Genomic DNA, 27,067 nt, shown 5'->3' with positions numbered 1-27,067 from the left:
TTCATTCCATTGTCACTTCTACATTTCCACATCTCTTTTCAGAATAACTTTCTATTTTCAGAGCAATTTGCATTCATTTTTCTTCCTGTATCATCATTTACCTCCCACTTTTTTCTCTTCGCTAGTCTCTTCATGGCTCTTGCACTCAATATACTCAGTTCTTATTTCAACTGAACCTCTGTTCTTTAACCACTCTAGCCACTTCTTCCTTTATTTCCCTCTAGCCACTTCTTCCTTTTTTCCTTCACTGCTCTCTTAACGTCTTCATCCGATCATGCCGTACCTTTCTTCTTTGTCGTTACTCTTGCCACATCACACAACGCTTTAGCATTCCTAACCAAGCACTCCCTATATGTATGTCACGAGTTGGCGCGATTCTCTATCTAAATAAACTCATAACATTGAACTTTGGTGGGAAACCGCGAATTCTAGTGGAATTCCAGTCTCACTCACTCAACCGCCACATATTCACCCGATCGGGAGTGTTTTCAGAACATTTTTCACGGTTTCATAAGTGATCGTCCTTGCGCGCAACATCAGCGCTTTCGCTGAGTGATTTATTATGGACGTGTTTCGCTCACTTCTTTCCGTTAGCCGTTACCAGATAACGGCTGGCCCACCCTCGCCTCTCTCTCACAATTTGAATTTAGTTAGGACTGAAGCGCCGTGAGACCAGGTCGTTCTTCAGCGGGTTCCTGAAATCTCCACCTAGTGTGAGGCAGCGAGAGGTTTAGCGTGTGCAGTGTCTGTCCTACACACCGACGCACCAGTTTCCGCTTAGCCCACTTTTCTGACCAGAATTTCTTTTCGTTTTTCCTAGGCTTAAGAGTTTAGCTTTTGAGTGAGCGAGTTAGTGTGTCCTCCTTATTTTGAATTCATTTGAGACTCATGTAACGTAAAATTTGTTTCATTGTAATTAATAAGTTCACAGTTCATTTCTTTGGGCTTGATGTAATGTAAACTTGTGTTTTATTTCTTCACATTAAGCTTATTCTAGTTGCAGCTCCTAGTTTGCATAAACACTTTGTATTATTCATAACTGGTACTTAGGCCAGTCCTTTTTATTAACTTAAATCCGTTGTGCAACCAGGAGTTAATGCACCGGCAAGAACCTGTTTATCGTTAATAGCATTAGATATTGATTGTCAGGGGTGGAGTCACTTTCTCCAGAGGCTAACAGTACCAATAAACAGCACGTGTGAGTAATTAGTCTCTGCTGTGTACTGTTGAGAAAGTTTATAAATTTTTGTCCTTAGAGAATCGGCGAAGTAAGCCGGATAAAGTAATCACTGCTTGATTTTCACAAGTCAATTCTTTGTCCTGTTCTCAAGTATTATTGAATATTATTCTTTAATACTGTATAATCTCAAAAACTCTGTGACATCTGGTGACCTCATTCCAGGATATTAACTCCTAGCTCTAAAGTTATTCACGAGACAATACTCACTCAGTCATAATTTGGTATTTATCATTCAAGTCTATAGGCACTATCTTACTGGTGATTATTAATTCATTTTTATCAATTTTAAGTAATAGTTTTCACAGTCAGTGTTTTGTTTAATTTTCTTTCTTTACCAGTCTAACTACATAAAACTGGTCACCACTAACCTGTGCCTATATTCTTTATTCTCGATTATTGGCATCTTTCTCTGCAAAATAGCAGTCAGTGCTTAGTCTCTAGTTCACTTAGATTAACTTAGCATCATGTCTACCAACATCTATGTACAGGAAGCTAAAGATATGGGGCTTACAGACCCCAAAGAAGTAAAGGATTATGTCCTCTCTTGGCTTAGTCAAGAGCAGCAACGCGAGAATGATGCTTGTGAAGAGCGTAGAATGCAACGCAAACACGAGCGAGAACAGCACGAGGAAAGCGAGAGAGAACGTCAACATGAGCAAAAACAACGCGAACTCGAGTTAGAACAACGTGAGAGAACATCCACTTGAGTTAGAACAATGTGAAAGAGAACGTGAATACGAGTGAGAACAACAAGAACACAAATGTGCCGAGCGAGAAGCACGCGAAAAACATGAACTTGAAATGCTGAAGCTCAAGCGAGATTCCTTGGCTTCAGACACATCTGGTGCAGCTTGCCAAAGCTCCACGAGCGCTCTCCCTGCACATGTTCTGGCGACCCCACACATCAAGCTTCCCCTATACAAGGAAGGCGAGCGAATCAAGCCATTCATAGCTCGTTTTGAAAACATGGCTCAGCTTTACCAGCTGGATGATGCAGCTAAGCGGCTCCAGTTCCTTAGCTTGTTTGAGGGCCCTGCTTTTGATATTCTCCACAGAATTCGTGGAGACAATCTTACGAATGAGATGATGAAGGCCGCACTCGTCAACGTGTACGGTCTCACAGTTGACGACGCCAAGAGTCAGTTCATGAGGGCGCGTTTACAGGAAAAAGAGACTGCAGTTCAGTTTCTTGACCGGCTTACTGCTTACTTAGATGAGTGGATGGAGAAAGATGAAACTCCTTCCACGCGTAAGGGGATAATCGACCTTATGCTGTGCATGCAGCTAGAAAAGTCGTGGCCCACTGAACTTATGGCTCAGCTTAAGATCTGCCAGGTAAGGGATGCTAGCCAAATGGTGGAGAAGGCTGATGCATTCTTCACTGCATACGGGTATCAAACTCGTAAGCAGCATACCTGGAACAGGAAAGCGGATAAATCTGGGAAACCATCTCAGACTGAACCCCAGCAACAAGGCCGTTCTCAGAATAATGGCCAAGGTCCAAAACCGCAGAAGAAGGACCAGGGGCAAAACACTCAGAAACCTGAGTGGAAGGGGTACAACAGGTACCCTAACCAGCAGCAGTATCAGCCATGCAACCGACCATCGGGACTGTCCTTTTCAGCACCAGCTCAAATGTATCGGAGGCAGGAGGCAAACGCAGCCTTCATTCCTCAACAGCAGCACGGTGGTCATGTCCCTACCAGTGCGGGTACTCCCCCACAGTTCTCTAGTCTCCCAGCGACAGTGAACACTCTGCCACAGGAGGTCAATGCTCCATCTCCCCACACAGTGAGTACAACCCCTCAAGCATCTCATTCTCAGGGCACAATGTTTGCCGAATCATTTATTCAGCAGCCTAATCAGTGGCTAGCTGCTTCCTCCACAGGCCCTCCCACGGGTGACAGTACCTTCCTTGTTCAGCCAGGGTTTGTGGGAGATATTCCTGTGAAGGTCCTGAGAGACAATGGTTCCTCAGGTTGCTCTGTCAGGCAGAGTCCAGTGCGGCCTGAGGAGTACACAGGTCGACAGATCCAAGCTAACCTTATTGATGGATCAGTGAGATTGTTCCCTGAGGCACATATCCAGGTGGCATCTCCATTTTACACTGGTACGACACTCGCAGTTGTCATGCCAGAACCTTTATTTAACCTTATCGTAGGCAATATTCCCGGTGCCAAGGATAGTTGCACTGAAGATGACGCTACTCAGACTTCGGCTACAGTAACACGAGCCATGGCTGAGGTTCCAGACTGTCACCCCAGTGACCACTGAATCGCTGCAAGATCTGATGTGTAGCCAAGTTGTTGCTCAAGAACAACATTCTGACCCGATACTTGCTGCCGTGCGAAAGAAACAAAAGGGTAGAGTGATAAAGTATTCACGGGGAGGTCAAGCCAAGTTCCCTCGTAAACAAGGATGGCTCTACCGTGAGTCACGAACACCCGAGGGCAAGGTTCGACTGCAGTTCGTCGTTCCCACGAACTACTGCCTAGCAGTGTTAAAATGGGGCCATCGTTCAGCCTCAGGAGGTCACCTGGGCAAAAGGAAAACCCAAGGCCGTATCCGAGCTGACTTCTTCTGGCCAGGGATGGAACGAGAGATAGATAGTTTTGTGTTCCTGCAATGTGTGTCTACGTACCACTAATCAGGAACATGTCCTTCCTGTGCCGTTTGAAACCACACCCATAATCTCTGAATCAGTTGAGTGACAGGGCAGTGGTGAAGTGGGTGCAGACCTGACGTCTCGCCCGTTGGCCCCACAGGACACAGTATGTCCAGGGCCTGTACATACATATGTACCGTAAGTTAAGGGGGAAGTTCGAGAACCCCGCAGAGACAGTCCGAGGCTGTGTATGAATTACCTTGTGGAACGTCTCGAGCTGTGGGCCTCACAAAGGATTCCCGGAGAATGCACATTATCCACATGAGTGTTCACACCCACGGTGGGTGTTAAAATGTGACCTGCCCGAGATTGCGTAGGGATTCTCAGCTTCCTAACGTTAATTGTAAGTGTAGAGTTAGTTTAACCAGTAAACTGGGTCCCTAGCGAATTGCAGCGTTTGATGTCCTGCACAGACCCCAGTCTTTTCGCTCTTGACCACGTTCCCTGGTTAATTTAGCAAATTGCAGTGTTTGATGTCCTGCACAGACGCCCAGTCTTTTCGCTAATTAAGTTTAAGGTTTAACAAGTAAACTGGGTTCCATTAGTGAATCGCAGTGTTTGATGTCCTGCACTGATGCCCAGTCTTTTAGCTCATGACCTCGTTCCCTGGTTAATTTAGCGAATTGCAACTTTTGTGTCCTGCACAAACGCCCAGTCTTTTTGCTAATTAGGTATAGGGTTTAACCAGTAAACTGGGTCAGTGTTTGATGTCCTGCAGAGACGCCTTGAGTACATTTCCTGGTTAATAATGTAAACAGTGTACTTTTTGTAACATAAGTACTGAGTGCTTGGCAGAGGGAGAGAAATGACACTTTTGATGCTCCACCTTGATTGCTTTCGCAGGTGCAACTGGCAGGTGCGGCATTACCGTGCAGAACAGCTGATCGTCCCTGACGCATGCTGCCACCTCTTCTCTTCTGCCTCGTCGTCATTATTTACTATAAATTTGTATTACATGATTTTACACATAGGTACAGTTACACCACAACTGTCACACCTACACCATGTATTACATACATCACGCTACATAATAATTAGTTGTTAATATAAATGTAGCGAACTTTTTGCTCAGTCTGACCTGAGTACAGGATTTTTCACCGTCGTCACGGAGTTTTTCCCTCAAGCTTGCTTCTATTAACGTAAATACGAGATTTTTTCGCTCACTAGCGACTGTGACTTTCTCCTGTAGCAGGATAGTACACACACACCACAGTGTGAATCTTGTGTGACTGAGTTAGGATTTATATGTACAAGTATGTATATTGAAATTTTTTTTTTCCTGAGGGAAAAAAAATTGACTTTGATGGGGCGTAGTGTCACGAGTTGGCGCGATTCTCCATCTAAATAAACTCGTGACATTGAATTTTGGCGGGAAACCGCGAATTCTAGTGGAATCTCAGTAAGTATCACTCAATCAACCGCCACGTATTCACCCGATCGGGAGTGTTAGGAAGAATACAGTACTGCCACCGTATTCCCTGCGTGTCGTAAAAGGTGACTAAAAGGGGCGGGGTGAGGGGACTAGGGACCCCCTCCTCTGTTTTTTAGTTCCTAAAAAGAGACAGGCCAGAGAAAGGGATGGGGGATGGAGTTATCCCCGTACTCTGAAGATTGGGTCTATGAATGTGCGTGGATGTAGTACGATTGAGGCTAAAAGGGAGGAGATTGGGAGAATGTTTGTGAGAAGAAAGTTGGATGTGTTAGCTCTGAGTGAAACGAAGATGAAAGGGAAGGGGGAATCTATGTTTGGAAGTGTAAATGGAAGATTGTCAGGTGTTGATAGAGGAAGGGCAAGAGAAGGTGTGGCCTTGTTAGTGAGTCCGGAAGTACAGAAATGTGTGACTGAATGGAAGGAGGTGTCATCGAGACTGATGTGGGTGAAAGCGAAATTTGAACGTGAGTTGTGGGTGTTTGTGAGTGCATATGGGCCTGGTAGTGAAAGGGATGAACAAGAGAGGGAGTCTTTCTGGAATGATGTTGATGAGTGTCTGCAGAGTTTTGGAGCGAATGTGAATGTGGTATTGATGGGAGATCTGAATGCTAGAGTGGGAAATGTAGCAGTTGAAGGCGTAGTTGGTATGCATGGTGTGCCTGGAAGAAATGAAAATGGGGAACGAATGATAGTGATGTGTGTTGAGCAAGAGATGGTGATTGGGAATACGCTGTTTGAGAAGAAAGATATTTATAAGTATACATGGGTGAGACAGGAGGGTGGAAGGGTTGTTGATAGAGCTTTGATGGACTATGTGGTTGTGTCTAGGAATGTAATAGGAAGATTGTTGGATGTGAGAGTTCTGAGAGGGGAGGGTGGAGGTATGTCTGACCACTACCTGGTGGAGGGAAAGTTAAGAGTAGGTAAGAGATGGGTGAGAGCTATGAGGGTTAGGTGTGGCAGGGAAGTTTTGAAAATAAGTGAGTTGGATAAAAGAGAGAAAAAGATAGAGTATCAGGAGAAATTGAAAGATGAGTGGAACGCAGTGAAAGATCGGGAAAATGGCAGCGTGGAGGACGAATGGCAGTTGTTTAAGAGTGCTGTGGTGGGGCATGCAGAAGAGGTGTGTGGTGTGAGACGTGTGGGTGGTGGTGTAAGAAAAGGAAGTGAATGGTGGTGCGAGGAAGTAAGTATGGCTGTGGCTGAGAAGAGACGTGCATATGAAGTGTGGCTGCAGAGGAAGGATGAGATGTCATATGAAAGGTATAAGGAAAAGAGGAATAGAGCGAGAAGGGCTGTGCGTGATGGTAAAGTGGCAGCAGATGAGAGGTGGGGTAGGCGGCTGACAGGGAATTTTCAACAGAATCAGAAAATGTTTTGGAAGGAGGTGAAAAGGGTGCGAAAGGGAGAGTCTGGGAAGGAAGAACGAGTAAAAGCAGAGGATGGAAGGATGTTAATTGAGATGGATGCAGTAAGGAAGAGATGGGCAGAGTATTTTGAGAGATTGTTAAATGTAGAGGAGGAAAGGGTGGCTGAGATTGTGGCGGATGGAAGGGTGCAAGGAATAAATGTGTTGGGAGAGTTGAATGATTCTTTGATCACGAAGGAGGAAGTGGAGAAGGCAGTAAAGGAGATGAAAACAGGGAAAGCTGCAGGTATGGATGGGTGTGCTGTGGAATGCCTGAAGGGTGGTGGAGTGACTATTGTTGACTGGTTAGTAAGATTGCTGAATGTGTGCTTTGAGAAAGGTATGGTGCCAGTTACTGGGCAAGTGCTTGTGTGGTCCCGTTGTATAAAGGCAAGGGTGATAAGTATGAATGTATGTACTAGCTTTAGGGGTATAAGTCTGTTGAGTGTTGTAGGTAAGATGTATGGCAGAGTGTTAATTATGAGAGTTAAAGAGGGTACAGAGGGAGTGATTGGTGATGTGGAGTGTGGCTTTAGGAGAGAGAGGGGATGCGTTGATCATGTGTTTGCTGTGAGACAAGTGTGTGAAAAGTGTTTAGCGAAAGGCAAGGATGTGTTTTGGGCATTTATGGATTTAGAGAAAGCGTATGATAGAACTGATAGGGAGGCTTTGTGGACTGTTTTAAGATTGTATGGGCTTGATGGTAGGTTACTAAAAGGGGTGAAAAGTTTTTATGTAAATAGTAGAGCGTGTGTAAGAGTGGGAAATGCTGTGAGTGATTGGTTCCCCGTGAGAGTGGGGCTGCGACAGGGATGTGTGATGTCACCTTGGTTGTTTAATATTTACATGGATGGTGTTGTAAGGGAGGTGAATGCAAGAGTTTTAGGTGGAGGTCTGAGTCTGGTGAATCGTTGATGGTGGAGAGTGGAATCTGAAGCAGCTGCTGTTTGCAGATGATACTGCACTGGTGACTGAATCAGAGGAGAGATTGAGACAGTTGGTAGAGGAGTTTGGAAGGGTGTGTGAAAGGAGGAAATTGAAAGTAAATGAGATTAAGAGTAAAGTGATGAAGTGTACGAGGTTGATAGATGGTAGGGGGATGAATATAGTTTTGAATGGTGAGTTGCTTGAGAAGGTAGATTGTTTTAAATATCTAGGGTCACATGTTGCTGTGGAATGAAGAATAGATGCAGAAGTGAAGTTTAGAATAAATGAAGTAGGAAAGGTGCTGGGAGGAATGAAAAATTTGTTTAAATGTCGTTCGCTTAGAATGGATGTAAAGAGAAGGCTGTATGAGGGTGTTGTGGTACCGACTGCGTTATATGGGACTGAAACATGGAATATGGGTGTAGCAGAGAGGAAAAGTTTGAATGTAATGGAGATGAGGTGTCTGAGGAGTATGTGTGGAGTGACGCGTATGGATCGGGTGCGAAATGATGAAGTGTGAAGGAGAACTGGAGTTGTTCAGAAGATGGCTGGTAGAGTAGAGCAGAGGGTGTTGCGATGGTTTGGGCATATGGAGAGAATGGATAATGAGCGATTGGTGAAAAAGATAACTGGATCTGATGGGAGAAGTGTAAGGCTGAGAGGAAGACCACGAATAGGATGGATGGACAGTGTGAAGAGAGCACTGAATGCGAGAGGGATGTCTGTTGAGCAAGGAAGAGTGGCTGTGCGTGACAGAAATAAATGGAGAGAAATTGTGAATGAATAAGTGATGACGCAGCCCTGAGGGGATATTCTACTGCACTTTGGTCTGATCAGCTAGTCAGGTCAGGTGCGGGTAAGGGGATGGGTCTGTTATGATGTGGCAGGGGTAAACCAGTTCTGCTGTCGGGCCCTGCTGTGGATGTCACTGATTGCATTGCGCAGTTGACCCTTGTGCGGTGTGGTGCAGTGAGGATTTGTCAGTTCTCCCCTTTGGGGCTAAGATGCGAATGAATGTGTTTGAATGGATGAGTAAATGGGGAGTGTGTCGTCCTGTCTCGACTACCTCCCTTTCCTTGGGGGAAGCAGCCTAGGTATATAGATAGATAGATAGTGTTTCGCTCACTTCTTTCTGTTAGCCGTTACCAGATAGCGGCTGGCCCGCCCTCGCCTCTCTCTCACAATTTGAATTTTGTTAGGATTGAAGCGCCGTGAGACCAGGTCGTTCTTCAGCGGGTTCCTGAAATCTCCACCTAGTGTGAGCCCGCGAGAGGTTTAGCGTGTGCAGTGTCTGCCCTACGCACTGACGCCCCAGTTTCCGCTTAGCCCACTTTTCTGACCAGTATTTCTTTTCGTTTTTCCTAGCCTTAAGAGTTTAGCTTTTGAGTGAGCGAGTGAGTGTGTCCTCCTTATTTTGAATTCATTTGAGACTCATGTAACGTAAAATCTGTTTCATTGTAATTAATAAATTCACAGTTCTTTCCTTTGAGCTTGATGTAATGTAAACTTGTGTTTTATTTCTCCACATTAAGCTTATTCTAGTTGCAGCTCCTAGTTTGCATAAACGCTTTGTATTATTCATAACTGGTACTTAGGCCAGTCCTTTTTATTAACTTAAATCCGTTGTGCAACCAGGAGTTAATGCTCCAGCAAGAACATGTTTATCATTAATAGCATTAGATATTGATTGTCAGGGGTGGAGTCACTTTCTCCAGAGGCTAACAGTACCAATAAACAGCACGTGTGAGTACAGTAATCCCTCTAATATCCGAACACCCAATATCCGAACATCCCCACTAACCGGACATAATCGTCCCGGGATCCAATATTCCCAAAATGGGCCAAAAAACGCAAAAAATTCGAAAAAAAAAATCTGACTTTTTTCCCACCCGTAATTTGAAAGTGCCGCCTGGCGCTGAACAGCTGTTACACCATGGACCCTTCACCCCTTCCTTCCTCCCCCCCCCCTCCCCTGACAGGGTTGCCATTTGGTATTTTTTTCAATACCAAGTGTGGGCCAATTTGGTAGTGAAAAATTTGTTTGGTAATGAATCAGAATAATGCATTACCAAATGGATTTTTCACATGTATGAGGATACACAGGATGGAGATGGTGGATTGTTTCCTCTCTCTGATTAATCTGCCACCCTACATAGCGTGAAAATAATCAACATGTTAATTATAAGGAGAGTGATTACATGTATTTCCACTTGTATATATAATTAGTGAAGAATAAATGCTAGCTTTACGAATTTGGTAATGAAAAGTTAAATTTGGTAACGAAAGTTGAGGAGATTGGTAACATGGCCGTTGCGATCTGGCAACTCTGTTACCCTGCCATCATAAACAGTCACAGTCTAACTCCGATCGAGAGCAGATGCTCATAGCAGTGCAAACCACAGGTGCTTGTTTTTTGTGAATAAACAGTGAATAAACTGCAATACCTCGCCACTAGAACACACGGGAATTTACAGTGTTGTGCAGTGTTAAGAAATTAGAATTTAGAGTGCAGAGGATTAACTGTGGACCGCAAAATGGCAGTTCAAACCAGTCCATGAGCCAGGGACTTGTAAGTACCCAGAATGTTTAATATTGTATAAACTCACCTCTAAAACCTCATTTTATAGTTCTTTTGCATTTATTTCAGTCTTTTATGTCCCTTATTGGTGTGATTTGGGTCTTAAATAGGTGCAATGCATGTCCAGAGGGAGTTGTATAGGTGTTTCTCTGAGTTAGGGTCCATAAGTACAAGTCCATAAGCTGTGGCCCAATATCCGGACAAGACCACTATCCGGACCTGCCTATGGCTCTATTACGTCGGATATTGGAGGGATTACTGTAATTAGTTTCTGCCGTGTACTGTTGAGAAAGTTTATAAATTCTCATCCTTAGAGTATCGGCGAAGTAAGCCGGCATAAAGTAATCATTGCTTGATTTTCACAAGTCAATTCTAAGCAACGTTGGGTCTGGTTAGTACTTGGATGGGTGACCGCCGGGGAACACCAGATGCTGTTGGCATCCCTACGTGTCAAGTGGGGTTGGTGGAGGATTAGTGCCCCTCCCTGTAAAACAATTAACTCTAAGCCCTTGGCCACCCCGTTTGGGATACATGGCGTCTGGCAATGAATGAAAAAAAAATTCTTTGTCCTGTTCTCAAGTATTATTGAATATCATTGTTTAACATTGTATAATCTCAAAAACTCCGTGGCACTGTATTCCACAGGCTCTCCAGATTCATTTCATTCCAATTTACTGATTCTAACTCCTTCCCTACTTTGATCCTGTATTCATATGTCATTTTTTTTATCCTCAGCTTCTTGGCTTTCAGTCCTTCTCTTAGACTGCTCCTCTCTCTCCTGGTCCACCTCGCTCCTCTCAGCTTGATCCTTGACATACATATATCTCGAGCTGACATATATGTAATCTCTCATTTCACTCTGCCACACTTCATTCATCAACAAAGCAATGCCTTTCTTGCATCTTCCTCCCCCATTCATGCCCGACCTTATACACTTTGCACTTCACACCCTCCCACTCCTCCACTTCACACCCTTTCATCTTTGTTTCCCACAATGCCATCACAACATATCTCGCACTCTTGAACACATTCACTACTTCCACCCTCTTGCTCTCCTCATTTCTGTTAAGATACAACTAGCTAAGAACAATTAGGTATGAACACACACACACACACACACTACCTACCTCTCCTAGATCAAAGGCTGATGTGAAATGTGAGGTAACAGCCTTGATGATGGCCCCAATCGTGAAGGATCCATGGCCAAAGAGCTGGGAAATCTGAGCCCAGTGTTGACGAACCATATGCCAGGCAGGGAGCCGGCCAGCAGGGTTCTTGCTCACTTCCTTCAGCACTGTTGGCACATCCTGAGGCCGAATCTTGTTGTGGTCTAGGGTGTATTCCAAGTATCTGCACCACAAAAATTTGATAACCATAAATTTACATTCCACACTAGGTGAATAAACATTAACACAACACAGTACATTCAAGATCTGTATATTCCACAATAAAGCAAAATCCTGGCATGCACTGAGTAAACTTCATTGTTACCTAAGGGTGATTTTTCCAGCAATATATGGATGTCATATTTCAGATCTACCTGTATTTGTCTACACAACATTTACCCTCTGGGAAACCCAAATACAACACCCACATCTGAGATTCTTTTTTTTTTTTTTTTTTTTTTTTTCCCTAAAAGTAATCAGAAACAAGCAACTAATCTGAGACTCAAAAAACATGAAAAATATCAAAACTGATCACACAGTACTGGCATAAAGAATATCTGATGGGAAAATGGTATATTAATAATCCTATACAAACAAGATATTCCCTAGTATTCCTCCTAACCACCATACCAAAATGCAAGACTTTTTCCAAGCTTTTCCATTATAAACACAAAATTCCTCAGTGTCCTTCCCTACTGCCATGCCCAAATACAGTACAGGTGACTTTCCCCCATTTTTTCCTAATTACTGCACTTGAAAAGTACCAGCTGAAAACTATGAGATTTAAACTTCAGTGAAGTATAAACATGGAGAAACTGGGGGTGTCATATAGGTAAATAAAAACACACAAAAACAGAGTTAAGAGAAAAGATATTTAAAAGTGAAAGATAAGTGGGCAAGCAACTACAAAGAAGCAAAGATGTTACCAGTCCGCTGACTGATGAACAAGGTGAATATGAGAGTGGTATGGGATTCATGGATCAAATGCTTGCAGCCAGATAGTTAGGAAAGCTAATGAAGACTATAAGATATTTGTGGCATTTTTCATGCTCTGAACTCTCTCTTCTACAGTGAGGAAAACAAGTGAAAATTGTCAGATAGCTGTGGCATTTTTCATGCTCTGCTCTCTCCTTTTGGAAGCATCCTTTGAAACAGCATCAAGCTGCTTATGACACCATGCAGGTATTAAATTTAGTCACTGGAAGAATTATTCTAAATTTACAGACCTATGCAGTGAACACATAACTATTCATTTTCAATATCAGTAACTCACAAGGCATGATGACCTTCTCCCAAAGTCACCAATAACTCATCCCTTCTTTGAAAAGAGAGCACCCAAGACCAGTTTCCTGCACCTCAGCCAACAGTGCTTACCCTATGTTGCATGCACTGCCAGACTTTTCTGGCTGCCCTTTATTGTGCTCTGTGTGTCCAGCTGTTTCATGACAATCCAACTTTTGGGATTAAGTGCCCTGTTTTATTTTTTGCCAGTATTGTCTTGTCAAAATCAATATCTGCTTTTGTAGAAGGAAAAAGGAGATATGGGAAAACTCCACAATTTCCTCGTCCTTCCTACAAAAATAAACCATGGTTACAACAGATAACTTATCATAAATATATATCCATCCCTGGTTATAAACTATTTTAGGACATAATCATGGCTTGAACTGGTAATACACCCATTGCTCAGATCTCTTATTCTGAGATGATTCCTCTAAGCCATCATTTCAAGTGCCTGCATGGTGACATAAGTGGCTGCAAAGCCTCTTCCTCAAGTGCCTCCAAAACTCACTTACCACAAGAAAAATGACGTTTGGGTGACAGATGTACTTTTCAGATGAATCAAATTATCTGATATTAGCTGGAATAAAATACATAAGAGCATCACTGATCTTGGAATGGTTAACTATTCATTAAAACTGGGGGCCTACTGCACCGAAAATTTTCAATGTATATCCATATAATCCTTACTGCTGCATAAGCCAAGGATCACGTGTCTGTGCCATGGCTTCTAGCATGAGGCTCTTCTCGCTGGGGATAGTGGATGTATTGTATATTCGCCAGCAGTACTCCCAGTCATCCTTACTCCCATACCTAAATTACATAAAAAACATGAAAGATTACTGAAGTACTGTATACAGAAAAATGTACACCCTACTCAACACTGGAAGGAAAAATTACTGTCGTAAAACTAAAATTATAATCTATCTCACTTGTAATAATTCAAACATATTGTTAGTTATAAATACAGTGGCCTTACATCCAACAAGCATTTCTTCAGTACTACAGTAATTGCCTTTGGTGAGGCAGACATTCAAAATATTCAGTAAAAAAAAAAGAAATTACTTTAGTACAAAAATTTCTGTTAGTATGGTTTGGTTCCACAGACGTGCATGATGTCCAAAGTGTTTTTTGGGAGGGTTCATTACTATGGGAAGTTGAGAGGTGCCACAGCCAACGAGAACGTGCACTGGCCAGGAAAGTGATGTCAACGAATGTCAATCTCCTTGTGCTCATTGGTGTGCAGACAACATAAGAGCTCGTTAAACAGTACCTGTGCGTGTGTGTGTGTATGTGTGTGTGTGTAATTCACTGGGTTGGTGGGGATCCCTTGATGGTCGTGATCATCAGATTTGTACCCTCGCGGAAGGGAGCTGAGACCTCATATAGTCCGATCTAAGGGCAAGGCCATGACTTTCAAACAAGCACACACCCATCCCCTTGCTCAAGGGGGACAGTAACCACCCACTTCATCAGTGAAACTTTTTGGAACCTGAGCGAGGCACGAACTCCCATTTACAAGATGGCAAGCAAGAACGTTACCACTGAGCCAGTGAGCGGTGTATGTGTGTGTATTTACCTATTTGTAGTATACAGGAATTGTGCAATGCTCGTGTTGTCCTGTCTCCATATCCACACTTATCTGGTCTCCTTTTACACACATGAATGTTTTTCGCCTGCACCACTTCTTCATCTAGTCGTTCCAAATATTTGTGTATTTACCTAATATACCTAACTGTGATATACACGAAATGTGCTATGCTCGTGGGTTCCCGTCCCTGTTTCTCAGTAAGTCAAATTTAGTTTTAAACGCATTTAAGTTTTAGACTGGACGATCATTTTGTCCAAGCTATTCCACAGGTCTATTCTTCTATAAGGAAAGCTATATTTCTTAATATCCTTCAAGCAGCTTGACTCCTTCAATTTCATTCCATGTCCTCTTGGTGCTTTCTTATCCCATATAAACAGATCTTCTTTGTCAATTTTATCTACTCCCATCATGGTCGCGAACACTGCAATCATGTCTCCTCTCTTTCTCCTTTCCTCTAGGGAAGGCAAATCCAGCTTTTCCAGCCTCTCTCTGTATGACAGATCTGCCAGACTGGGAACCATCTTGGTTGCTGTTCTTTGTACACTCTCAATCTTGTGTATATCTTTCTTTTTGTGTGAAGACCACACTACTGCTGCATATTCTAACCTGGGGCGGATCATGTCCACTATCAATTTTTTCATCATCTCTTCACCCACATAATGAAATGCTACTCTTACGTTAGTCAAGAGTTTATACATCTCTCTAACTATCTTGTTAATATGTTTTTTCGGGTGACAAACTACCTTGGACCAGCACTCCCAAATCTTTCTCTCCTCTTATTTTTGTGATTAATTCATTACCCAACAAATAATTCAGTGATGGCCTCTTGGTACTTTTACCCATTTCCAATATTTTACATTTCTTTGCATTGAATTTCACTTCCCACATCCGGCTCCAATTATGTATCCTATCCAGATCCTCCTGCAGCATTTTACAATCCGCCTCAACCTCTACCTTCCTCAAGATCTTTACATCATCAGCAAACAGACTTGCATAACTGTTCACTCCATCTACCATATCATTTACGTAAATCAGGAACAGTACTGGTGCCAACACCAAGCCTTGAGGGACTCCACTTGTTACTTCCCTCCATCCAGACATCCTACCCTTTAGTACTGTCCTCATTTGTCTGTCTCTCAAAAAGTCTCTCATCCATTCCAGGAGTTTCACCTTCAGTCCTCCTATATACTCTAGTCTCCACATTAGTCTCTTATGAGGTACCCTTTTTTTTTTTTTTTTTTTTAAATAACAGAACAGAGGAAGGAAAAACAAATGAATAAAAAAAAGGACAAATCTATGCACCAGATCACTGGTGTCCGCTGTTCATAAAATATCTGTAAGAGTTAGACTTAAACAGCAGCAGGATGAAGTATGGAGGGAAACAACTCTGGGGAAGCGAGTTCCAGAGAGATGAAGTTCGGGGAATGAAAGAATTCTGATAGGCAGAAGTTCTGCAGTATGGCTGAGTGACATTCCATTCATGAGCGCTGCCAGCTGCCCGTGTAGCAAGAGGGAAGGCATGGAGAGGTGGCACAATGGACGCAACTTCGTCTGAGCATTTGCTGTAGAAATATCTGTAATATAATGCAAGGGAGGCAACATTCCTTCTTACTTGTAGGGGAGGTAGTTTATTAGTAATAGCAGGGTTATTAATAATTCTAACAGCTTTGTTCTGAATTTTGTCTACTTGTTTTAAGGCAACCTCTCCACATCCGCTCCACAACGGTGAGCAGTATTCAAGCTGAGAGCGCACATGACTCTTATAAATTATAACTAACTGCTCGTCAGCGAAGAAGTTACGGACTCTGTACAATAATCCAAGTTTCTTTGAGGCGGTTTTAGCAAGTGATCTGACATGAGAGGTCCAGCTGAGGGCACTGTTAAGCGAGACGCCGAGAATGTCAATACTTTTGGAAATGGGAAAATTTGTAGCACTGAAGGTAATATACAATTCTGGCAATACCTGCCTATTAGTAAATTGTATATATTTTGTTTTACTAGCATTAAATGAGACAAGGTTGTTTTGTCCCCATTCACTAATCATGGATAAGTCTTGATTTAAAGAGATGGCTGTACTGAGGTGAGAGTTAGAGATATCGGACTTTGTAAATGGATGTCTGAGTGTGAATGAACTATGAAGTGTTGAGTCATCTGCATATGAATGGATGGGACTGTGGGTGACAGATAAGATATCATTAATATGAACAAGGAACAGGGTTGGTGCCAGAACTGATCCCTGTGGCACGCCGACGTTAACTGTGTGGAAAGTGGAATATACATCATCTACTTTTATTCTTATTTTTCTATTGCTGAGATATGAGGAAATCAAAGGAACAAAAGGGTTTAGTCCATAGCAAGGGAGTTTGTCGAAGGCCTTCTCTAAGTCTAAGTACACACAATCCACCCATCTCTCTCCTGTACCACGTCAATCACTCTTGAGTAAAAGCTCAACAAGATGGAAATGCATGACCTTCCACTTCTAAATCCAAACTGACATTCAGCCAAAATATTCATCTCTTCTAGATATTTTATCCATCTGTCTTTCAGGATTCTCTCACAATTTTGCGACCATGCTGGTTAGAGACACTGGTCTATAATTTTGGGGTTCTTCCCTGTTTCCTCCCTTATAAATTGGTACCACATTTGCCCTCTTCCATTCTTGTGACACTTTCCCCTCTTCCAGAGAACACAGATTAAACTGAGAATTTTATCCGCCAGTTGTTCTCTGCATTCCTTCACTACCCAATTAGAAATTCGATCAGGTCCTGGGGCTTTCCTTACATCTTGAGTTTCCAGTAATTTATACTCTTCCTCTACCTCCACTTTTATATCTTTTATCACTGGTGCTTTTCTAATCACTCCCTCCCCTTCCACAAACTCCTTTTCATTAGTGAAAATCGATTGGAAACATTTGTTCATTATTTCAGCTTGCACTGCTGCATCTTTATAGACCTCTCCTTCTACTTTCAGTTTGGTGAGTCCTTCCATTTTTTTTCAGTTTGCCATTAACAAATCTATAGAACAGTTTGTGTTCATCCTTGCAGTTGTCTGTTATACCTTTTTCAAAATTCCTTTCTTCTTCTCTACGTATTCTTGTGTAATCATTTCTAGTTCTTTTATATTCTTCCTTTGCTCTGTTGTTACCTCTCTTTCTTCAGTTATTCCATGCCTTATCTCTCTCTTTTTTTGTTATCATACACCTTCTATTAAACCACTCCTTTTTCCTGTTTTCTTTCTCCCTTACTCTTGGCGTGTGTGTGTGTGTGTGTGTGTGTGTGTGTGTGTGTGTATTAACCTATTTGTAGTACAGTATACAGGAATTGAGCAATGCTCGTGTTGTCCTGTCCCCATATCCACATTTATCTAGTCTACTTTTACACACATGAATGTTTTTCTCCTGCACCACCTTTTCGTCTAAATTCCAAATATTTATGTATTTACCTAATACTGTATACTTAATTGTGATATACATGAAATGTGCTATGCTCGTGAGTTCCCGTCGCTGTTTCTCAGTAAGTCAAATTTAACTTTAAACTCGTTTAAGTTTTTAGACTGGACGATCTCTTTGTCCAGGCTATTCCATAAGTCGATACTTCTGTAAGGAAAGCTATATTTCTTGATATCCTTCAATTTCATTCCGTGTCCTCTTGGTGCTCTCTTATCCCATAAAAACAGATCTTCTTTGTCAATTTTATCTACTCCCACCATGGTCCTGAACACTGCAATCATGTCTCCCCTCTTTCTCCTTTCCTCTAATGAAGGCAAATCCAGCTTTTCCAGCCTCTCTCTGTATGACAGATCTGCCAGACTGTGGACCATTTTGGTTGCTGTTCTTTGTATTCTCTCTATCATGTTTATATCTTTCTTTTTTGTGTGGGGACCACACTACCACTGCATATTCTAACCTGGGGCAGATCATGGCCACTACCAATTTTTTCATCATCTCCTCATCCATATAATGAAATGCTACTCTTATGTTAGTCAAGAGTTTATACGTCTCTCTAATAATCTTGTTAATGTGTTTTTCAGGGGACTAACTATCTTGGACAAGCACTCCTAAATCTTTCTCTTCTCTCATTTTTGTGCTTAATTCATTACCCAACAAATTATTCAGTGATGGCCTCCTGGTACTTTTACTCATTTCCAATATTTTACATTTCTTTACGTTAAAATTCATTTCCCACGTCCGTCTCCAATCATGTATCCTATTCAGATCCTCCTGTAGTATTTTACAATCCTCCTCAACCTCTACCTTCCTCATGATCTTTACATCATCAGCAAACAGACTTGCATAACTTTTCACTCCATCTACCATATCATTTAAGTAAATCAGGAACATTACTGGCGCCAACACCGAGCCTTGAGGGACTCCACTTGTTACTTCCCTCCATCCAGACATCCTATCCTTTATTACTGTCCTCATTTGTCTCTCTCTCAAAAAGTCTCTCATCCATTCCAGGAGTTTCCCCTTCAGTCCTCCTATATATTCTAGTTTCCACATTAGTCTCTTATGAGGTACCTTGTCAAAGGCCTTCTCTAAGTCTAAGTACTGTACGCACAATCCACCCAACCATCTCTCTCCTGTACCACGTCAATTGCTCTTCAGTAAAAGCTCATCAAGTTGGAAACACATGACCCTCCACTTCTATATCCAAACTGACATTCAGCCAAAATATTCATCTCTTCTAGATATTTTATCCATCTGTCTTTCAGGATTCTCTCACACAATTTTGCGACCATGCTGGTTAGAGACACTGGTCTATAATTTTGGGGTTCTTCCCTGTTTCCTCCCTTATAAATTGGTACCACATTTGCCCTCTTCCATTCTTGTGACACTTTCCCCTCTTCCAGAGAACACACGATTAAACTGTGAATTTTATCCGCCAGTTGTTCTCTGCATTCCTTCACTACCCAATTAGAAATTCGATCAGGTCCTGGGGCTTTCCTTACATCTTGAGTTTCCAGTAATTTATACACTTCCTGTACCTCCACTTTTATATCTTTTATCACTGGTACATTTCTAATCACTCCCTCCCCTTCCACAAACTCTTTTTCATTGGTGAAAACCGATTGAAAACATTTGTTCATTATTTCAGCTTGCACTGCTGCATCTTTATAGACCTCTCTTTCTTCTTGCAGTTTGGTGATTCCTTCCGTTTGTTTCAGTTTGCCATTAACAAATCTATAAAATGGTTTGGGGTCATCCTTGCATTTGTCTATTATACCTTTTTCAAAATTCCTTTCTTCTTCTCTATGCATTCTTGTGTATTCACTTCTAGTTCTTTTATATTCTTCCTTTGTTCTGTTGTTACCTCTCTTTCTCCAGTTGTTCCACGCCTTATCTCTCTTTTTTTTTTGCTATCATACACCTTCTATTAAGCCACTCCTTTTTCCTGTTTTCTTTCCCTCTTACTCTTGGTACAAATTTTTCCACTCCCAAATTATAGAGGTCTAGAAAGATATCCCACTTCCTCTGTATCTCTCTTGTTTCTCTGAATTTTCTCCAATTTGCATTTTCAAAAAATTTTCTCAATCCTGTAAAATTTGCTTTCCCAAAGTTGTATCTTCCCTGTCTATGAAGCTCGTCTCTTGGCTCGACGTTCCCTATCATCATCTGGAACTCAGTAACCACTGATCACTTTTTCCTATAGGACAAAATATTTCAATGATTCTATTACGTCGGGTTCTTTGGTAAACAGTAAATCTAACCTTGCTGGTGTGTCCTCACCTCGGAACAGTGTCTCTTCTTTGACCCATTGCGTCATCACATTATTCATTATTATATTTAATAATATAGTGCCCCATGAATCCTCGCTGCCTCCTGAGTCCCATTCCTCCCAGTTCACCTCTTTACAGTTAAACTCACCCACCAAAATTATATTGCTGCTTTTCTCAATTATGTTTTGTAAATAACTAGCCATATCTGCCAGCATCTCATGGTATTCGTCATCATTCCATGCTCTCGTCTTAGGGGGAACATACACTACCGCCATATCTCTCTTACCATTCTCTCCAGTTTCTAATTTCATGTATATCACTTCAGCTCTCCCTTCTCCCATTTCCACAGTATCTACATTTATGTTGTTCTTCACTGCTATCATCACTCCTCCTTCCATTTTTTCTTTTCTGTCTCTTCTCCACAGTTTGTATTTACCATCTCCCAAATGAACATCAATATCTTCTCTTAATTTGGTCTCTACAAAGCACATGACATCAGGTTCACGTTCTTTCAAGAAATCGTTAATTTCAAGCCTTGCCGATATTATATCATTAACATTAGTATATATCACCTTCAAATTATTTTGATGTTTTTTATACCCTCTTCTGTGTGTGTGTGTGTGTGGTGCCTGCCCTTATTCATCATGTCAATTTGTAATTTTGTGTGTTTGCCTATCTGTGTTTACAACATTCAAGGGATTCTTGTGCCTTATAGTCTTGTTTGATCTAAATAACTTCCCCCATTATGTTTATTATTTGTCCAGTATGGAATTACAGTGGAATCCTGTAAATTATGTGATCCTAAATAGCAGAATCATAATACACAGCAACATCATGCAACAGTTTGCAACATCAGTATCCATCCATCATCCAATCCTACATTGCCCCATAAGGAGCGTAGGAGGCCCAACCATCTGTTGGATATAAACCTTCACTGGCTCAATCCAATTGGAGTGCCTTAATTACCCACTAAACCATCAGGCACCATGATTTGGTTATATGGTTACCAACCAGCATAGTAAATGGTTTCCTGGTTTATAGGAAACCATTTGGCTTGTCACTCAGTGTAAAGTCACCCACAGACAGAAGGAAGAGAAACGAATGAAGGAAAGAAAGACAGAAGAGGAAGTGTAAAGTCACATGCAGGCAGAAGAATGAAGAAAGACTGAAAGAAAGACAGAAGAGGATGGAAGGAAAGAAGGATGGAGGGGAGGAAAGGGCAGACACCTGACTCGTGGAAATTACATGAAATTCATGTATGCAGCCTCAAAAGTGATGCTTTTCTGGCCTCGTGTAATATACGTCACCATTACCTCAAGTCCATGAGTCTAGCCAGGCGTAAACTAATTGAAGTCAAGTATGGCAATTACTAAGCTAATCATATTCAGGCATAGCACTTACTGTAAGCCAATCACAGTGCTTCCCTCCCATGTGCAGCATGAAAGATGTGCACACTTGACACCCTGGCACGTGGTTCAATGTCCTATCTCCTCTCTGTTGATAATGTGTGGTTCCAGTGGGGTTGACTTTTTTTTTTTTTTTTTTTCTTCCCCCCTTCCCTTGTGCTTCCTCTGCTTGCCCAGTTTTAGCATGGGTGATTGTAGCCCTACTAAGCCTACAGTTTCTTAGAGGAAGGGGAAATAGAAGAGGCCAAGGTTAATTTACACCCAAAAGTTCATCATCATCATCATCCAATCCTATGTCGCCCCACAGAGGAGCATAGGAACCCGGGGCTAGGCAAGTTGGTCCTGATATTTAAGATGAGAGTGACCAGCCTCACTCATCCCTGTGTGGCATTACATGAGCAATCAACCCCAACCACCCCTTGGATATAAACCTTCACCGGCTCAATCCGATTGGAGCGCACCCAAAAGATAAGACATAATAGAGAGGACTGACGGCAGTGAGAAAAAAGCCAAAATTGCCCACCATTATGGACTCAATAAGGTAATGCATTACCAAAAAGGTGCGGTGATTCCATTCATGACAAACTCACGATCTCAAGTAATTTTGGTACATAAGCAACACAGATAGTTAATTGCTTAATTGTGACTGCAAGAAGTGAGGGGAAAAAAACAAAATACTGTATACAGTACCTATTTCGGGCCATTCAAGGAAGTGGACAGGTAACCTGCAGCAGTGTTTACCTACAATCTCTCCAACTGGCCGTATTGTTTACTAAACAACAATCCGACGACACATCAGTATACCATGCATTCTATATCCTCATTTATAGCTTTCAGAGGTAAGTCTATAAAAATGCCCAGTAGCTGTGGTAATCCAGGAATAATAACAAGTAACCTGTGAAAGACTCATTTCAATAGAAAATATGGAAAGGTTGCACCCATTTGGAAAAGAATTAATCTCAATGGATCAGTCTCTTACGACAACACAAAGGCAGATGAGGGCGACGACAACACTGCTTCCGTTGTCTCCATACTGGACTTTCCGGAGTTCCTGAGGGAAGCTGATGAGGAGGAAGCGGCACAGAGGCAGCAGCACACTCACCTTGTGCTGAAAGACCGCAGTCCACCTCAAGCCTCGGCATCCTTTTCCCCTCCCCCGTCCATGCAGGCCATGTTGTCAGTCAGAGTAGAAACTTACAATATTGTTCATTCCCATTAAATATGCTTTACCAATTTCTTTTCCAGGTTGTCAGTGTTCGCTGGTAACTAGACTGATGAAGGTTTAGGGGTAAGGAGGGTAATTTTTCCAAGATGACACACAGATACGTAACTTCCCCCATAAGATTAGTTATTTCTAACTCGCAGAGTTCTCAAATCACAGCGTGTGCTCAGTACCATTATGCTGCGATTTAAGATATTCCACTGTAGTCCAGTATGGCAGTTTTATCTGATCAAATAACCATACAGGATGTGAAGCTACTGTACTGCAGACTCCTGCATTACACAAAATACAAGAAGCCTTACAGATAAATACATAAAAACCTGGAATACTGAAAGAAGTATTAATTAATCCATCCATCCATTATCTAATCCAGTGTTGCCCCATGAGAAGCGTAGGAACCCGGGGCTAGACATGTTGGTTCTGACATATAAGATGAGAGTAAGCAGCCTCACTCATCCCTGAGTGGCATTACGTGAACAATAAACCCCAATCAACCCTTGGATATAAACCCGCACTGGCTCAATGCAATTGGAGAGCCGTTATTACCCACTAAACCACCAGGCACCATAATTTGGTTATATGGTTACCACCCAGCATAGTAAATAGTTTCATGGTGTAAAGGAAAGCATTTGGCTTGTAACTCAGTGTTCAGTTACCTGTGGACAGAAGGAAGAGGAAAGAAGGAAGGAAAGAAACACAGAATAGGAAGGAAGGAAAAGAAGAAAAGGGCAGGCACCCAAGAGCAGCACTGCATCAAGTGAGTGGATGGTGAGTATCCTTACCATCCAATGAAAGTATTAATTATTAAGTTAAATCATTATGGGTGAATATTTATAATTCAAAGATATGGCTGGTTGAGACTTCAGTACTTTAAAGGTCTTCATAAGACAAACTCACCTGACTCCTGTATTGTAAATCACAGATCGGAGGTTTGGTGGTATAGGCTTACTATTGTTGCGCCAGTCAGAAAACACATGCTGAGCTTCCTGAATGGCATCCGTATTGCCACAGTGTACTGCTGCTGCCAGTAACTCTGAGCGCAGCAGTCTGAAGCCAAATAAAGTGTTTCATAATCATATATTATTCATATATGGTATGCACACAAAGTAAATAAGACAAAGAAGATATTGGGGCATAAATCAGTTTTCTCTCCCTTTGCTGTGTGGATATACGAGTACTGACAAGGATCATGGCTCTCCCTAACATGTACCAGTGTTTAAAGAAGGCTGGAAGGAACACATCTCAGATAAAGATAACTGAGGCAAGGAGTGTGAAAAACTCCACTGAATGCTTTAAAATATAAAGAAATCTTTCCCTGAGTTTCTAATGAAGTGTCTACACTCTGAACTTTCCATTAACATGGTTAGTACCCACCTTTAACCAGCATCTTGAGACTGTGACCACCAAAGCATCATTCCCCCATGGTGGAAGTGTTTACAACTAGTCCTGCATCTGGTAACTTAACCATACAGGAGTATTCATTTGCCACTGCTTGATTTGTCAGGTTCTTTAATTTTAATTTTTAATTCTGAGTACTCTTCTCAACCCCTATCCTCCAAGTTCCTCTTTATTTCACCTTCATGCCACAAACACATGGTGAGAAAAATCAGTCTCTCATTGCCCTGCAGTCAAGAAGACTCCTAGGCATCATTCTCTGCACAATCAGATATTGTAATCAATCAGGCTCCTTTCAATATTTTATCAATCTCTAAATACCAAGTGTATGAGTGATTACTTCTCCATGATTTAATATGAAATACTATTAATGCATGACTCTTCTTGAAACCGAACCTTCAGAAATCATCCATTATCATTCCCTCCTGGCATTCCAATATGACTCATCACATCTTTAACAGGGTCACTGCCAATTCTTCCATTCCATACATTATCGTTCAGTGACGTATTAATTTACGCACTGACATACATACAGTACTCACACACTGTATTTTTTTCACAAAAGTCTGTTGTTATGGGGGGGGGGGGAAAAACAGTGTGTGAGTAATGTATATATGTCAGTGAGTAAATGAATACATTACTGAATGATAAAGTATGATGTTTTATATCCTTTATTTTTTTTTCATTCATTAGGAAGATCATTTATTCATTTGTAACATGTATCAGTTTCATAACAATAGAGTTAAATATTAGGGCAGGAGAAATTAATGATTGTAATCATTTTTTGATGCCGCACAAATCACTGAGTGAGGAATGTGGGGAGCGTGAGGTCTGGGCCAGCGAGAATGAAATGACAGGAAACAGTTCATTCATAGCGGCCAGGCGTGATGAACGACTATTGTCATTCCGTATGTCATAAAAAAATTTTCTAGTATAGCTAGAAGTGTCATTCTTTTATGAAATGGATTGCAGATAAATGCTCCACAATATTCTATAATCCTTGCTGAAATGTTTATACTGTATGTTTGTGAGTAAATGAGCACTGAAAAAATAAGTGAATGATACAGTATGGTAATTCCATTTTTTTATATTTTTTTCGTTCTTTAGAAAGATCATTCATTAATTTATAACATAAACCAGTTTCAAAACAATAGTTATAATAAGGGAGGGGGAATGAAGTGATTGAAATCAGTTTCTGATACCGCACAAATCGCTAAGTGAGGAGTCTGGGGAGCGTGAGGTCTGGGCTGGCGAGAGACTGTCACTCAATACTTGGCAGTGGTTGGACTCAGGCTGTGTCGAAAGAGTGCAAGAGGGTTACTATGAACCAGGAACAGGGCTGGTGCCAGAAATGATCCCTGCGGCATGCCGGCATTAACTGAGTGGAAATTGGAATATACATCATCTACTTTTACTCTTATTTTTCTGTTTCCTGAGATATAAGGAAAGCAGAGGAACAAAAGACATAAGTCCATAGCAAGGGAGTTTGGACAGCAGGAAACAGTGCCATACTCTGCTGAAAGTTTTAAAAATATCAAGGGCTACTGCATGAGTTTCTCCATGTAGGTCGATTGATTGATGGACGGTATGAGTCAGGAGATTGAGTATGTCAATGGTGGATATTTCGTGGCAAAAACCATATTGTCTATCACTGATTAAGTTGTTTGGATTCAAGATGTTTAACTATGTGCTTATTAATTAAAATTTCAAATACTTTACCAAGAAGATGTAGCAGCTATTGGTCTGTAATCAGAGGGGTCAGATGAACTTCTTTTCTTTGAAATTGGGTGGATATTGGCTTTTTTTCTATGAATTAGAGAATGAAGAAGTACGTATGTATAGTCTGAATCTATCTATCTATTGCCAGACACCTCAATCCCGTTTGGGGTGGCCACAAACAAATCGCCTCCAAGTCGCCCTGTCCCCCGCCATTTCACTGCCCTGCTCCCAACTCACACCCCCCTCTCTCATATACCTCTCCACCCCATCCCTCCATCTCATCCTCGGCCTCCCCCTCCCTCTTCCCCCTCCTCCTCACTCACATACACTCTCTTCGTCAGTCTTCCACCCTCCATCCTCTCCACATGGCCAAACCACCTCAATGTGTTCCTCATAACGCTTTCTATCAGATCCACATCCACACCACAACGGTTCTTTATATCCTCATTCGTCAGCCTGTGTCTCCATGTGACTCCACAGGCTCCTCTTAAATAACTCATTAGTCTGAATAATTTAGCTAAAACAGAGGCTAGTTCTGGGGAACACTTTTTAAAAAAAATTGGAGGAATTCCATCTGGGCCTGGAGCTTTGTTGGCTGGTAAATTGTCTGGGATGGACTTTACACATCTTGTCTGTACAATATTTTAAGTGGAACAATTTCGGGAGAGTCAAGTTCTAGTACTGGAACGTTCTGGCTGACTTCCTCTATGGTTGAATTTCTGGCGAATGTACTGGCGAAGATATTTACTTTTCCATGCAGGTCATTTGTAATGTTGCCATCTGAAGTAAATGGGAAGTTGCTGAATGACGTGAAGAATATGTATGAGGGGGATAAGGCTGCAGTGCATGCGGACAGTGAACGGAGTGAAATTTTCTATTTCAATGTTGGATTGAAACAGGGATCTGTCGTGTCCCCACGGTTGTTCAGTCTGTATATGGATGGGGTTATAAAGGAGGTGCAAGGTAGGGCAGTGGATGTTGCAGCAACCCTAATGAGAGAGGACAGTGTTTGGAAACTTCCTGTACTGTTGTTTGCAAATGATACTTCTATTGTTATGTGAACACAAAGGGGAACTGGAAGGCTTGGTACATGAGTTTGGGAGGGTGTGTACGAAACGGAATCTAAAGGTGAATGTTAGGAAGAGTAAAATTGTCTTTGAGAGAAACGAAGCGATTGAATGGAAAGTGAGGCTGCATGAGGAGGAAATGGAAAATGTTAGTGCATTTAAGTACTAACGTAGTGTGATGAGTAAGGATGGAAGTTTAGAGGGTGAAGTGCTTGAATGGGTACATCCATCCAGCCATCATCCAATCCTATG

The 27,067-nt window shown here is 41.8% G+C and overlaps 1 protein-coding gene across 1 annotated transcript in view; it reads right to left on the bottom strand.

Moving 5' to 3' along the window:
* LOC145393456 (endoplasmic reticulum aminopeptidase 1-like) overlaps positions 1-27,067 on the bottom strand; it is a 172,777-nt gene that overhangs the window by 11,466 nt on the left and 134,244 nt on the right. The window contains exons 15-17 of the mRNA XM_080267555.1: positions 23,532-23,681; positions 13,388-13,510; positions 11,378-11,600 (exon numbers count right to left, since the gene is read on the bottom strand). Coding sequence (XP_080123681.1) covers positions 11,378-11,600; positions 13,388-13,510; positions 23,532-23,681 — 496 coding nt within the window. The remainder of the gene's footprint in view (positions 1-11,377; positions 11,601-13,387; positions 13,511-23,531; positions 23,682-27,067) is intronic.

The sequence above is a fragment of the Coenobita brevimanus genome, chromosome 24 (assembly GCF_032717465.1).
Source record: "Coenobita brevimanus isolate Jiangsu-jjx chromosome 24, ASM3271746v2, whole genome shotgun sequence".
Taxonomy (NCBI): domain Eukaryota; kingdom Metazoa; phylum Arthropoda; class Malacostraca; order Decapoda; family Coenobitidae; genus Coenobita; species Coenobita brevimanus.
This window is presented reverse-complemented; position numbering and strand designations above follow the sequence as displayed.